Source organism: Rhamphochromis longiceps, linkage group LG22 (assembly GCF_057381845.1).
Source record: "Rhamphochromis longiceps isolate RC_006_pf linkage group LG22, R_longiceps_female_GT1.1, whole genome shotgun sequence".
In the NCBI taxonomy this organism is placed as follows: Eukaryota; Metazoa; Chordata; class Actinopteri; order Cichliformes; family Cichlidae; genus Rhamphochromis; species Rhamphochromis longiceps.
In genome coordinates, this window is record NC_140577.1 from 23,723,404 (window position 1) to 23,736,936 (window position 13,533).

At 41.2% G+C, this 13,533-nt stretch overlaps 1 protein-coding gene across 1 annotated transcript in view; it reads right to left on the reverse strand.

Annotated features, from left to right (window-relative positions):
- The window catches only part of csmd2 (CUB and Sushi multiple domains 2), a 290,206-nt gene that overhangs the window by 33,870 nt on the left and 242,803 nt on the right, over positions 1-13,533 (reverse strand). The window contains exons 48-55 of the mRNA XM_085395216.1: positions 9,641-9,829; positions 8,690-8,836; positions 6,266-6,454; positions 5,054-5,239; positions 4,735-4,929; positions 4,422-4,595; positions 4,134-4,307; positions 1,216-1,389 (exon numbers count right to left, since the gene is read on the reverse strand). Of these exons, the coding sequence (XP_085251342.1) occupies positions 1,216-1,389; positions 4,134-4,307; positions 4,422-4,595; positions 4,735-4,929; positions 5,054-5,239; positions 6,266-6,454; positions 8,690-8,836; positions 9,641-9,829 (1,428 nt within the window). The remainder of the gene's footprint in view (positions 1-1,215; positions 1,390-4,133; positions 4,308-4,421; positions 4,596-4,734; positions 4,930-5,053; positions 5,240-6,265; positions 6,455-8,689; positions 8,837-9,640; positions 9,830-13,533) is intronic.

Genomic DNA, 13,533 nt, shown 5'->3' on the forward strand with positions numbered 1-13,533 from the left:
TAAATGATCGGGTCTTCTCTTTGAGTTTCATTTCATTTTCCTCTAATACGTGTCAGTTAAACTCTTCCTCTCCCCAGATGCTGCTGTGCTTCGCCTGCGCTCTCATTGTGATTGGGGGAGAGTAAAAAATACCTGCACCTCCATAAGCAAGGGTGTAGATACAAACTCACTTTTTGCATCAGGTACCAACGCTAGCGTTGTTTTGAATACCTCAACAAGACTTGTGCCTGATGCTGGACTATTGTAACTCATTATTATCTCAGCCTTTGATCCATCTGATCCAGACTGGTGCAACAAGAGTACTGACAGGGATGACAAAGAGGGCGCATATTCCTCCCACGTTAGCTTCTCTTCATTGGCTTCTTATTAATCTAGTATTGAATTTAAAATCCTGCTCCTCACATACAAGGTCTTGAATAATCAGGTCCCATCTTATCTTAAAGACCTCATAGTGCTGTATCACCCCAACAGAGCACTTTGCTCTCAGAGTGCAGGCTTACTTGTGGTTCTCAGGGTATTTAAAAATAGAAAGGGAAGCAGAGCCTTCAGCTTAGAGCCCCTCTTCTGTGGAACCAGCTCCCAGTTTGAATTCATGACAAACACTGCTTTTAAGGTTAGGCTTAAACTTTCCTTTCTGATAAAGCTTCAAGTCAACAACTGCTCCTAATGCACTGTCATTATTATTATTGTATTCATATTATTAAAAATCTGGAATTTGCATTCGATTTTTATTTTGGAATCAAAAGCTATGGGTTTTTTTTTTGCATTTATGTATTTTTAACTGTCGTCTCTTTCCACAACTTTCCACAACGCATCTGGTCATTGTGTTTTCAGTGGGAGAAACTTTTCAGCTGGAACTTCTTCAGTCTCAGCTGACTGCAGGTTTCTACAACCTTATAAACAGTACATTAGCACAGTGACTGAAACTAGGATCACTAGCGAACAATGGGCTGTGAGGTCATCATTTCTTTTTATATTAAAAATGGATACATATATTTTGAAATGATGGAGTTGTCGTGGATAAACTGTCACACTAGTTTGTCTACACACGGCTGTTAACCAACTTTGTTTCCTTTGCTTTTAATGAAATAATGAACATCACACTGGTCACAGGATCTGGTAAAAGATGACATCCCGCACATATATTTTTTTTTATCTTCACATGTATTCTTGGAATTTCAGCAATAAGGTACTGAGCATTGATTTGGCACTCACTTTTACACCTGGGTAGGATGTTGCTCCACTGCCCGTTGGCCTGGCAAGTCGATTTTACAGCCCCTTGTAGAACGTATCCAGTATTGCAGATGAAACGCACGACATCGTTTAGGTTAAACTGGGTTCCTTGGGTCATACCAACGGTAGGGTTGCCAGGGTGGCCACAGGTGATGGCTGAGAGAGTCAAGGGAGAAAGAAAGTCATGTCTACACACTTGCTGAGCAGTTGAGTGAATGAATGGGCTTAACACCACCACCTTAGTAAGGCCTGTATTACAAAACAAAACAAAAGATACTAAAGCCACAGGCTCTACACCAGTGACATGTCTGCTTTTTCCTCTGCTTTTTCTAGCTGCTTGTCTTCTAACAATTTAGCTATTCAAGAGGACCTGGTACTTTTTTATAATCATAGCCTTAGTAGTATTTTAAATTCCCTGGCTCCACAAAAAACCAGAACTGTACTTTTTTCTCGCTCTGCACCCTGGTACACCCCTGAACTCCGGCTACTGAAAGCTAAAGGCCGACAGCTTGAACGCCATAAAGAATAGCATTAGAGCATCACAGAAGTTAGATGAATAGAGATGAGCAGGGAGAGAATCAGGTGGCCTGTTAAAAGAATTGAATAGTGAGAAAAGGGTCTTGGTAGAGTTCTTACTTGAGCAGACAATAGCAGAGTAGTAAGCAGATTTGGTTTGACTAATACATTCCTGGTAAAACAGAACGTGGTTATTAAACATATCCTTATGAATAGTAAGGCCAGTTTTCTTATAGAGGATAAAATTCATAAAATACACTTAGACCTGGACCCTAATGCTCAATGTAGCTTCTCTGTCCTAACTCCCCCCCCTTCTCACTTCCTCTCTGTTTTTCAACTTCCATCCTTAGCTGATATTGCTGATCTCATCCATAAATCAAAGCCTTCTACCTGCCAGCTCGATCCTATCCCCACTGTCCTCGTTAAAGCCTGCTTACTCCCTCTCCTTCCCCTCATATCTGCTATTATTCACTCTTCACTCACCACTGGAACTGTTCCTGCTTCCTTCAAAGTTGCTGCTATTACCCCAATCCTGAAAAAAACTGGTCTAGATCCCAACAACTTTAATAACTTTCGTCCTATCTCCAATCTACCATTTCTCTCAAAAATCCTTGAAAAAATAGTTGCTTCACAAGTCCATCTTCACCTAACTGATAATAACCTCTACGAACAGTTCCAGTCCGGCTTTCGTCCTTTACATAGCACTGAAACTGCTCTTATAAAAATAACAAACGACCTTCTTATAGCAGCTGATTCTGGTCTCCTCTCCATCCTTATTCTTCTTGATCTGAGTGCAGCTTTTGACACCATCTCTCATCCCATTCTCCTTAGCAGATTAGCTTCTATTGGTCTCTCTCACACTCCACTAGCCTGGTTTAAATCATATCTATCTGATCGCACTCAGTTCATTCAATTAAAATCCTTCACTTCTCAACTTTCTCCTTTATCCACTGGCGTGCCCCAGGGATCTGTCCTCGGGCCCCTTCTCTTCATCATCTACCTTCTTCCACTCGGATATATTTTTCGTAAATATAATATTCAGTTCCACTGCTACGCCGATGACACCCAGCTCTATCTCTCTACCAAACCTGACTCTACTCTTCCTCCACCCTCCCTTATCCTCTGTCTAGCTGAACTCAATTCTTGGTTCTCCTCCAACTTTCTTAAACTCAACAGCAATAAATCGGAACTTCTTCTGGTTGGCACCAAACGACTGCTATCCAGAATTAACAATTTCTCTCTCACCATCAATAACTCGCTGGTCCCTATCTCTCCTTCTGTGAAAAGCTTGGGTGTCATTCTCGATAGCACATTATCCTTTAACTCGCATATCAATAATATTACACGTGCAGCATATTTCCAACTCCGTAACATTAATCGCCTCCGCCCCTTCCTCACACCTTACGCCACTGCCATTCTCATCCATAATCTTGTTATAGAGATACTACTGCAACTCATTATTATTTGGCCTCACACAAAAATCTATCAACAAGCTCCAACGTGTCCAGAACTCTGCTGCCCGTATTATTACTAGGACTTCTTCTACCCACCACATCTCCCCAATCCTGAAGCAACTTCACTGGCTCCCGGTCAAATTTTGCATCCATTTTAAAATAATTCTGTATACATTCAAGGCTATTCACTCTCTCTCTCCACCGTACCTCTCTGACTTATTACAGATGAAGCTCCCATCCCGCTGCCTCAGATCTTCATCTTCTCTTTCTCTCTCTGTTCCCTCTGCTCGTCTGATCACAATGGGAGGGAGGGCCTTTAGTTGCTCTGCCCCTCGACTTTGGAATTCCCTACCCCCGGACCTCAGAAATATTAGCTCATTCTCTCTTTTTAAGTCCACCCTTAAAACTCATTTGTTTAAAATTGCCTATTCTTAAATTTCTGTATGTTTTAACTTTTATCTTCTATTCTTATCATTGTGTATATTTCCAGTTTTTATCTGTTGTACAGTGTCCTTGGGTGCTTTGAAAGGCGCTATTTAAATAAAATGTATTATTATTATTATTATTATTTAACCGCTGGCATCTTGTAAAGTAATCTTCTTACAAAATTATTTGTATTAAAAGACAAATACCATGCATTCTTTTGGAATAATAATTTTGTCTTTGTAAGTAAAAGTGCAAAACATATATAGAAGCTTCTAAGTAAAAATGCTTGCAGCAATAAAATAACTGGTGATTAGTGCCAGCAGGCCCAAGTATAATCACTATGAACTGGCAGTCAGTTAGTGAGTTATGATCAGAACAAGACGACATGTGTGTCCATTTACTAAAAATCACTACGGCACTTTAAGCAGAGAGAGAAAGTCAGACACGCACTAGCTTACAACACACACAGCTTTACAAATAATAGGTGTTTGCTGTGGCACTTACGAACACAAACAGGAGTATGTCCTGACCAGTGGTGATCCTGTTCACAGACTCGCACTGACACTCCAATGAGCCGAAATCCTGGGTTACACTGGTACACAACGCTGCCTCGATAGTTATAATTCTCCCCAATGATCTGGCCATTCACTATTGGCTCTGGAGTACCACAATGGCCCGCTGAGGATGAGCAAGAGAAAAAAAAGTCCCACGTAAGTGTTGCTAATAATGCTTGAAGCAAAGTGCAGGACACATGGAAAGTAGTAAAACATTTTAGGGTGTTTAAGCTCTCACCCAGGCACTGGACCTGTGTTCCACTCCAAAGCCCGTTGGACATACACTCTCGCACCCGAGAGCCCACCAAGGTATAGCCCGTGTTGCATGAGAAAATAGCTGTAGCTCCATACACAGTAAGGGTTCCAATCTTGTGTCCGTTCGGTGGAGTCCCGAGGTCCCCGCAGGAGATGACTGAAATGGGGGGGAAAACACAAATGGGTATAGATTCCCATTGATTAGAAAACAGTTCTGTTTGGCTCCATTCTTTTTGTTTGGGTCAGATGAGCAAGATGTTAAAAGTCTTTAAAGTAAGAAAACTGTTTACACTCACTCTCGCAAACTGGGCGAGGATTTGGATAGTTCCATGTGCTGTTGGCTTGGCAGCGAATTACCCTTTGACCTCTGTAATAATATCCTGGGTCGCAAGTGAGCATCATGATAGCATCATATTGGTTTTGAGTCCCATAGATTAGCCTCCATCTCCCATGTTCCACTGCAGAGTGACCAATGTCGGGGCAGGTGACAGCTGGAAGATCAAAGATCAAACCATAATTCATTCAGATTAATTCTTTTTTTCTTGTTGGTGGTGGGTTTTTTGTAATGATTTGGGTTTTTTTCTACTTGTGACTGCAAACCACTACTATACTCACGAATACATCTAGGTGGGGCCTCTATGGGGCTCCACCTCCCAGACTCCTGACAGATCACTGAGGTGGTGATGGGCCCCGAGAGCCGAAATCCAGGGTTACATTGATAGGTGACTCTGGCTCCTAGAGAGAAGTCCTGGCCAGCAATGCTGCCATTAACAGGAGGAACTGGCATCCCACAGGACATGACTGGGAAAGAAATAAAGGGGGGGAAATGCAGCAGGTAGGTAAGATATCAAAAACTAAAATGCACAAACCATCTTTGTATGCAGGGTGCTTAGCTAACAACTGGCTTCCTGTACAAACACACTGTGAAAGCCTTCACCGATGTGCAGTAAACATTAGCTTGGGCCACCATCTGCACAATATAAACAGTCTAGTGTAGAGAGAACACATGCAATTCATGTGGAGATTACACCTGGTGCAGACTTGACCAGACACTGAATGGCTGGCACTGGCGGCTCTGAGTTTATGCTTCAGCTGATTTTGTTAGCAGGGCTGGTGGAAAGTAGAATGTGGAAATAGAGCTTTTAGATTTCATGCTTTTGTTATAGAATAAAGGCGAAAATCTGAACACGCACACAAACACATTTCACTGATATTGGAACTCGATGAATGTGACACAATAGCCTTGTGAAATCTAAAATGCTACTTAGTAATTTTTAAAATAGACATATATTACAACTCTGTGGTTTTATTTGTTTTGTTTTATTTATTTATTTTCTTTCAACAAGCAATTCAATCAAACATCTGTGTAGTTTTTGTTAAATATGGGGAGTTTCAAAGATCGATTAAACTGCTGGACGTTTTCAAAAAGTGACAAGCAAACAACAGGCTAAAACCCAGCAGATTAACACATAAAGCAATTGAACTGAAGATCTTCTAAAGCAACAATGAAGTGTGCATCCTCTAAAACCGTCTTAGGGCTGCAGGTGACATCATCAAACTCTAATCTCAGAGATTCAGAGAAACGTTTTTATCAAATCATGCTATCACAATGTCTTCTTGAATCCCAATTAGCTAAAGTGTGCTAAAACTTGAGCAATTCATTACTTTTGAGAAACAGTGCGAGAGTAGATGCTGAATCAGAAGGATAATGGTGAAAATAGTTTTATGAGCAAAATATCGAGGCCAATCAAAACTATCTGACCCCTTTACTGATTTTATTAAACATATTTGTTATTTACTCATCAGTTGCTGCTGCCGACCGCTCACCTTGGCAAAGCGGGACCGGTGCGTTCCACTGGTAGATCACCTGTGCAGTCCGCGTACAGGTGGCACTGCTTTGGCCAATAAGACGAAAGCCCTGGTCACAGCTGAAACGCAGGGTGCTGCCGAGTTTTGTGCCTGTCAGACTGTGCACTGTGCCATTTACTGGGCTGTTTGGAGGGCTGCAGTAGGCAGCTTTGACACAAAAAAAAGAAAGAAAGAAAGAAAAGATACAGGAAAAGATAAAATTGAGTTCAATGAGGACAACAAACAATCACGAGCCAATAAGATGCAGTTGTTAAAAAAAAAGGTGACAGATTAATGTTCTTTCAATAGTCCCAGATCCCTTTTTCATCTTCTACCCCAGGTGACATAAAGGAGGATATGAATTTATACAAGTGTTAATCTGCAATTTCTTTCTGGCAAAACCCCCCAAAACTACTTGAGACAAGAAAAATTGATTAAAGAAAAATATTGTTCTGCAAAGCAAAGCTGGAGTTTGTCAGCTACCCCAGAGGAGATTCGTAAAAGTGACGGGTACAAAAAAGCAGGAACAAAGTGTATGTTGTTGTTTTCGGTTAAAATTGGTAGCGGCGATGATCATTCATCATGGCAAATGGTGCCGACGATGGAGTCCAGGTTTCCAAAGAACTGAAGGCTCCCAGGCCTAAACTGTATTTTTGCAGATTTCACAATAGCGTGGCACATCACTGCACATCAGCTGAAGATTGAGGGAGTTTAAGTAAAGAAACACAGATTGTCAAAACGGTTTTCAATTTATGCAACGGGATAACGGGACATAGGAAATGACGCTCGCTGTGGGAACTGCTGACTGCATTACATTTTTAGAAAAATGCTAATTTAAATTCAACTTGCTAACATGTGGGAATGGAAATGGCCTCTCTTTCAAGTTAGTGTGAATTTTTTAAAAACAGACAATCAGATGACTCTTCCCTGCTGTATAAAATCTTAAAGCCATGTCAAAGGTTAGGATGTTTTTGCCCATTTTTAAACTGTTGCTACCTTGAAACATTTTTTTTCCCAAGGCGAGAGGTAATTTGAGCCTTTTCAAGTGAGCTGACAGACCTTTTTGTGGCACAGAAGAGATGTTAGATAAAACACACTTTATGCAGAATTTGACACTGAGGTTCACTAAGAAAGATGTTAGATTTCTTAGGCGATGATACACGGCAGTTCAGTGCAGGCCTTGGGCTGTCAAAAGTAGTGTCTGAGCTTAATGTTGAAGAGCCAGACATCTCCACTCTCATCAGGAGGATGGCTTCTCATTAATATTCTTCTTGATGACTACACAGATAAGAAAAAGAAGACATGCAAACCCAAATTAAATACCCTGCAAAGGTACTGTATATGTTCCTCTGCAAGGCCTTTTCCTGTCAGTCACTGTGACTGGCGGCTTCTGAGCCACCCTTGAGTTCAGTTCTTTACTTCTATCTGGGTCTAGCTCATTTGCCCGTGTTCATTTCTACTTGCCCTGTTATACAGTTTGTCTTTTTGCAATCAACCCTGCAGCTGCCGACAGAGTCGGGCTCACTGTAAGTTAATTGAATCCACGGAGAAGATGAATGGAGTGAAACAGTGAGGGAAGTCTTGGATGGAGAGTAAAAACAGGAAGTAATGGAATGGAATACCTTCCCCTTCAGAGAAAAGATGGATTGATGAGGAGCATAGCTGAACACAGTCCTATCTGTTTCTTCCTTCCCACTAAGATACCACAAAAGGTGATTCCATACAGACCGAGGCAACTCTTGGGTTCTCAAACAGACCTCAGTCTGTGGCTTAACCCGCTACAGCAAAATCCGTCAGTGCTTAGGAAGAAGATATTAAACGAGGCAAAAGAAAAATAGGGCAGAACATCCGGTTGGGGAGACAGAAAGCTCCGCTGAGAGGAGGGGAGAGAGACAATTAGTCAATCTGGCTGAGTGGTGTTGATACAGAACGGAGGGAGCCTTTTAAATATTTACACAGTCATAATTCACAGCGAGTTATGCAGGTGTCGTATACCAACAGATCCTTCACAGGAGCAGGACAAAACAGAGGAATAATAGGCAATACAAGACACAGTGTTTACTAATTCCCAAGTGTTGCAGATGCCTACCACCCCCACTAGGTTGTCATAGAGATGGCTGATATTTCTGGTCATCTCAGCTGCAGTTGGCAGTCCAAATATTGGTCTCCTTTAGAGAGTAAACCGAACGCACCACTGAAGAGACTGAATTTACAAACGAGGTCCAGAATTATCAAGTTAATATTCCCCAGTGTACATATGAAGCTGTCAATGTCTGCCATTCCACACATTTTAAGCATTTCGGTGTTGGCCTTGAATTTCATAAAGACTTGAAAACTTTAGAGAAATTCGATTTCGAAAGAAGCCATGCACCCCATGCTAGCAAATCGCTGCTTTAGACTCACCTGAGTAGCGTATGCGGAAGCCTTTGTGGCTGGTAGTGTGATCGAAGGACCAGTGCAGGTAGACTTTGTTACTGGAACTGGTGATGCTGAGCGGACTGGAATAGTTACCACTTAGTGTGATTAGGAGAGGACTCTGTCTGGATGGGCCTGGATGAAGACATGGGTGAGGGGAATGATGATTTGAGAGGCATCCAGCTGTAAAAATCACAAGACTACTAAAAAGGCACGGTTTTTATCTAAGCTTTTATGTTCTATAAATGTGAGATAAATTCTGTAAAGTATATTCTAGTCAAAAGTAAAAAACAAAAATGTAATGAGGACACATAATTTATATACATATATATATATATCCACATATATATATTTGCACAGAATTTATCTTTATCCAAACAGAAGCACAGAAGTTTGAAAAATATCACAATTTCCTAATCTTCTAATGATGGGGAAAAAAATAAGACTTCAGTCCATAATTGGCTTGGCAGCCCCAAGGTTAGCAAATGTCTGTTCCTCTACACTCGGCAGAAGATAAAAAGCACTAATCAGCATCACCAGTGTATACGATCACCACTTTCTCAGAGCAGCCTGGCAGAGATGCTGACTGTACCTCTAATCACATGCAAATGTACAAGGCAGATGTAGATGTTCTGTCACCATAAAAGGGAGCCTACGTTTGATTTTCTGTTACCAGTGGCAGAGAGCTTTGTTGGGAATAGTGGATTTAGCCTTCTGGCTTATTTTAGCCTTTAATTGCAGATATCTGTGAAAATGACTCTTTTTGCCAGGGGATATGTGAAAAGAGATGTCACAGGGAGTCCAGCTGGTAATCCAGACCAAGAAAACCACTAGGAAATGTAATGGTATAAACCAAACAGGTACAAACAGATAAACACTGTCGTTTATGTTAGCACTGATGAACACAAGTTCTCTGTCTTAACAGATGCAGTCACTCACCATCAAAGATTTCAAGCTCATCGAATTGACGGCTGGTCTGGAAATGTTCGATAGTGAAAGTGATGTTGTAGCCGGGTTCTACCTTAACCACCCAGGAGCAGGACTCAAAGTGGGGAAAACCGTTGCCGGGCGACTGACTCATGATGACGCCCGTGGAGGCTGTGAGTATCTCGTTCATGGGACACGTCACTGTTGACAGAAAGAAACAGCAGAGAGACAAAACGTAAATCTATTATTGTGACCTACAGGAATGATGATCTGTTCCTGTATTGTCGTTTCATAATTGCGCATCACATTCAGCGATTGTTCATTTGTTTTAGTGGAATCAATTTACCTTGAAACACAAATTGGATTGGTTAGAGCCATACTGTTGCTGGAGGGCAACTCAATGTGACTAAAAGCATAGCTAAGCTAATTGTCATTCTGGTCCTGATGCTGTCTCGGGGAAACAAAGCTGTCCATGCTAAGTCACTCCAGGAAACGGCTTATACGTTACATAATATTACTGACTTGCCATTAGCGTATTCCGTCTTCTTTTCCCATTGTGAGTGTGCGACAGATGTGATGCTAACTCGGTGGTTAACGCTCACATCTGCCTCAAAGCGCCTTTTTGAAGAGGCACGTCTGGGCGGACCTCATACATCCGCTCATCTCATTTTCTCCCTCTGTCATTTGCATTCTTGCAGGACGTCTCCATGACATCCTTTGACATTTTCTAGTGGTTTCATTCCATATTATCAGACAGCACGCAGCGCTCCTGTCTGTTGTGTTTTTGCTGCAGTGCTGTAAAGCCAACCTTTTAATCTGACAGAGATGTCTGCATGCACACTGCAGCCCCATAAACAAGCTGCAAAATGAAAGGATGCAACATGCTGTTATGGCGACACAATGCAACAGCTACACTGTTTGTTTAAATACTACTTGTCTTCACTGTGTCTATATGCATAGAGAAGATGAAGCTGATGTGTAATAACACTTTCAACAAAGCTAAAAAAATCTCTGTAGTTGCACACAAACATTAAAAAAGGATTTTTCTACTGCTGTGATTACAGCTTTCAATAGTTTCCATAGAAAATTATCTAAGAACAAATTTTGCCATACCTAACAGTATTTAACTGTTTTAACACAGAAGCCCTGCTGCAACTCAATTTAAATTGCACTGAATTCAAGTCATCCAAGTCATGGTAATCCCATGAATAAACCTTAGCAGAGGTTGTCCCTTAGAAAGGTCATTGAGCCACTATTAATCATGTGTGTCATCACATGAGCCAAGATGGGAAAAAATGCGAAGGTCATTACCTCCAGAGGTTTCGGGTGAAACCACTGTGAGGGCTTGCCCAATCCTATAATGTGACCCTATCAAGTCAGCTGATGCAAGATGACTCTCCACCTTTTGATTTTAGAACTGAGGAAGCCTTATGGATGAGAGGTGCAACATCTTCAAGAAAACCTCAAAGAAGTCCAATCATTTTCTTTCCAACCTCCTTAGACTCAATTCATTGCTATTTATACGGCACCATATAACAACGTGATCTCAAGGTGCTTTATATTGTAAGGTAAAGGCCCTAAAACAATAGAAAGAAAATCCCAACAGTTAGACGAGCCTCTAAAAACAAGCATTTGGTGACTGCGAGAAGGAAAAACCTCCTTTTAACAGGAGAGAACAGGCTCAGGGAGAGGCAGCCATCTGCCGAGCCCGGAGATGAAGGGAGGGAGACAGGACAAAAGACGTGCAACCCAACAGTTTAAGTCCTGTTGAAATTATGAATACATCCATTCCAACTAATAGCAATAAAAAAAGAGTATATTTAAGCTGTTACACGCCAAAGGCTTTAAATTCTTTCATTGGAGAAATCATTAAAAACACACACACATACATAAAAATGTACTGACAAACCGCTTAAAACAGCACTTACTCGACCAGGTGCTCTCTCTGCATGCGCATAGATTTTTTTGCAAGCATTTGTGTTTGTCAAACAAATGTGGCAGAAAACTTTGCTTGGGGTATAAAGTATCTGCCGTGTGCTGCAATTTTAATACCCATGCACTGTTTTACCTTAGGGCAAAGGAAGCACTTGGCACTTTGAGGTCCTTCACAACAGCTGAGAAATCCTGAATTCTCTGACTGGAGCTCAAGCTGTGTGCCTCTTTTCTTGAGCAATGTGAAGCGACTATTAACTTGTAAATAGGTGAGCCTGTGTGTGTGAATGAACAGTTGTGCATGCCTTGGTTTGTTCATCATCTTCTCTGTGTTCATAGGGGAAAAAGATTATGAAATTTGCATAAAAATATGGCAGAAAGCCTTGGTTTAAACAGCATCTGCAAATAATTCTTCCCGTTTGTTTTACTGGGGTTGGCGTGTCAGCTAGATGGGATTTATTCCCTCAGGAAATTTCGGATAATGTCAGGTAAGCTGGCATGTAAGAATTATTTTCTGTCAAATGTAACCATTTGTTGCATTTGCTACATTTCCCTAAGTATAATGCTTCCAAACAAACAATTAATATTTGTCAGTGTTCTTCATCAACCAAAAACAGCAGTTTTGTCTAAAAAAAAAGAAAAAGAAAAAAAGAAAAAAGAAAATAGCCTGGCAAAGTACCACTTCTGGCATCGACTTCTGGAAGTAAAGCAACATTAATCACCTATGATCCTAAATTCCGAGAAGACATTCCCCAAGTCTGCAAAAATCATTTACAACGTCAAGCCCCTCAGTGGATATGAGTCAAAAAGGTTTAAATCCGTCAGTGATAGTGGAAGTGATTGCACCTGGAAGTGGCATATAAAATCTAAGAGTGAAGTTCATTAAATGATCAATTCTCCGAGGATGAGATATGTGTTGTCAGTGACCTTTCAGAAAGCCTGGATGTGTCTTCAAAACTCCCTTCAGCTTGTCTCGGAGCTGATGGAAAGAGATGGGCAGGGGCGCTTATCTATAGGCTGCTACTTATTAAACTAATCCACTTTGAAATGAAGCATCACTCTGGCTGTAAACAAAAGGGTATTAGGGGACAAATCTGACAGCTGGAAAAAAGAAAAAGAAAAAGAAAGTGTGTGTGTGTGAGGGGGGGTGCTTCGACACACAAGGTGAGATCAACCCTGATAGAGCTCAAAATGAAATCTCACTTTAATGAGACGAGGAGCGGAATAAACAGGCAGCAGGGACAGCGTTCTGTGAAGCGTCCCTTCTGTTTGTGGGGAAACTGTTCAAAGTTTGCAAATATCTTCCCAATCAAACTGCCCCTATACATAAATCTACTATATGTATCAAGCTTGAACTGCTGCATTGCCGTTGAGATGGCTTTTAATTAGCATAAGCCGAGGTCTGATAACGAGACGAATGAATAGGAAGGGCCACAACATAAGTATTAATGTGGATCAGGGCCTAACAACTCTTAGAAGTCAGGGATGACAATGAAGATGGGAAACGAAGGGGGTAGCTGTAATCCATTCTAACAAAAGAAGACAGGGGCAGAGAGAGAGGGGAAAAAAATCGGAGCGGAAGAGAGATAAATGAAGAGGCGAGAAAAACAAAAGGGGACAGGGATGAAGAAAGCTACTGTAACTAGAATCAGAATCAGAATCAGAATCAGAATGGGTTTATTGCCAGATGTTGAGGTTTACAACATTAGGAAATTGCTGCGGTGCTTCAGTGCAGACAATAAGAATTAAAGTGCTATGTAGAAAGAAAGATATGTGCATGAGATATACATGAGATATATACATGAGAATAAGAATTATGAGTGCTACGTAGAAAGATATATACATGAGTGCAGGTGGTGATCAGTGCCAAACATGAAATGATGCAGTGACACAGCGTAGGGTCATGTGTTAGTGGCGGGGACAATCATGTGGTTATTGTTCATGTGTCCAACAGCAGAGGGGAAGAAGAACTA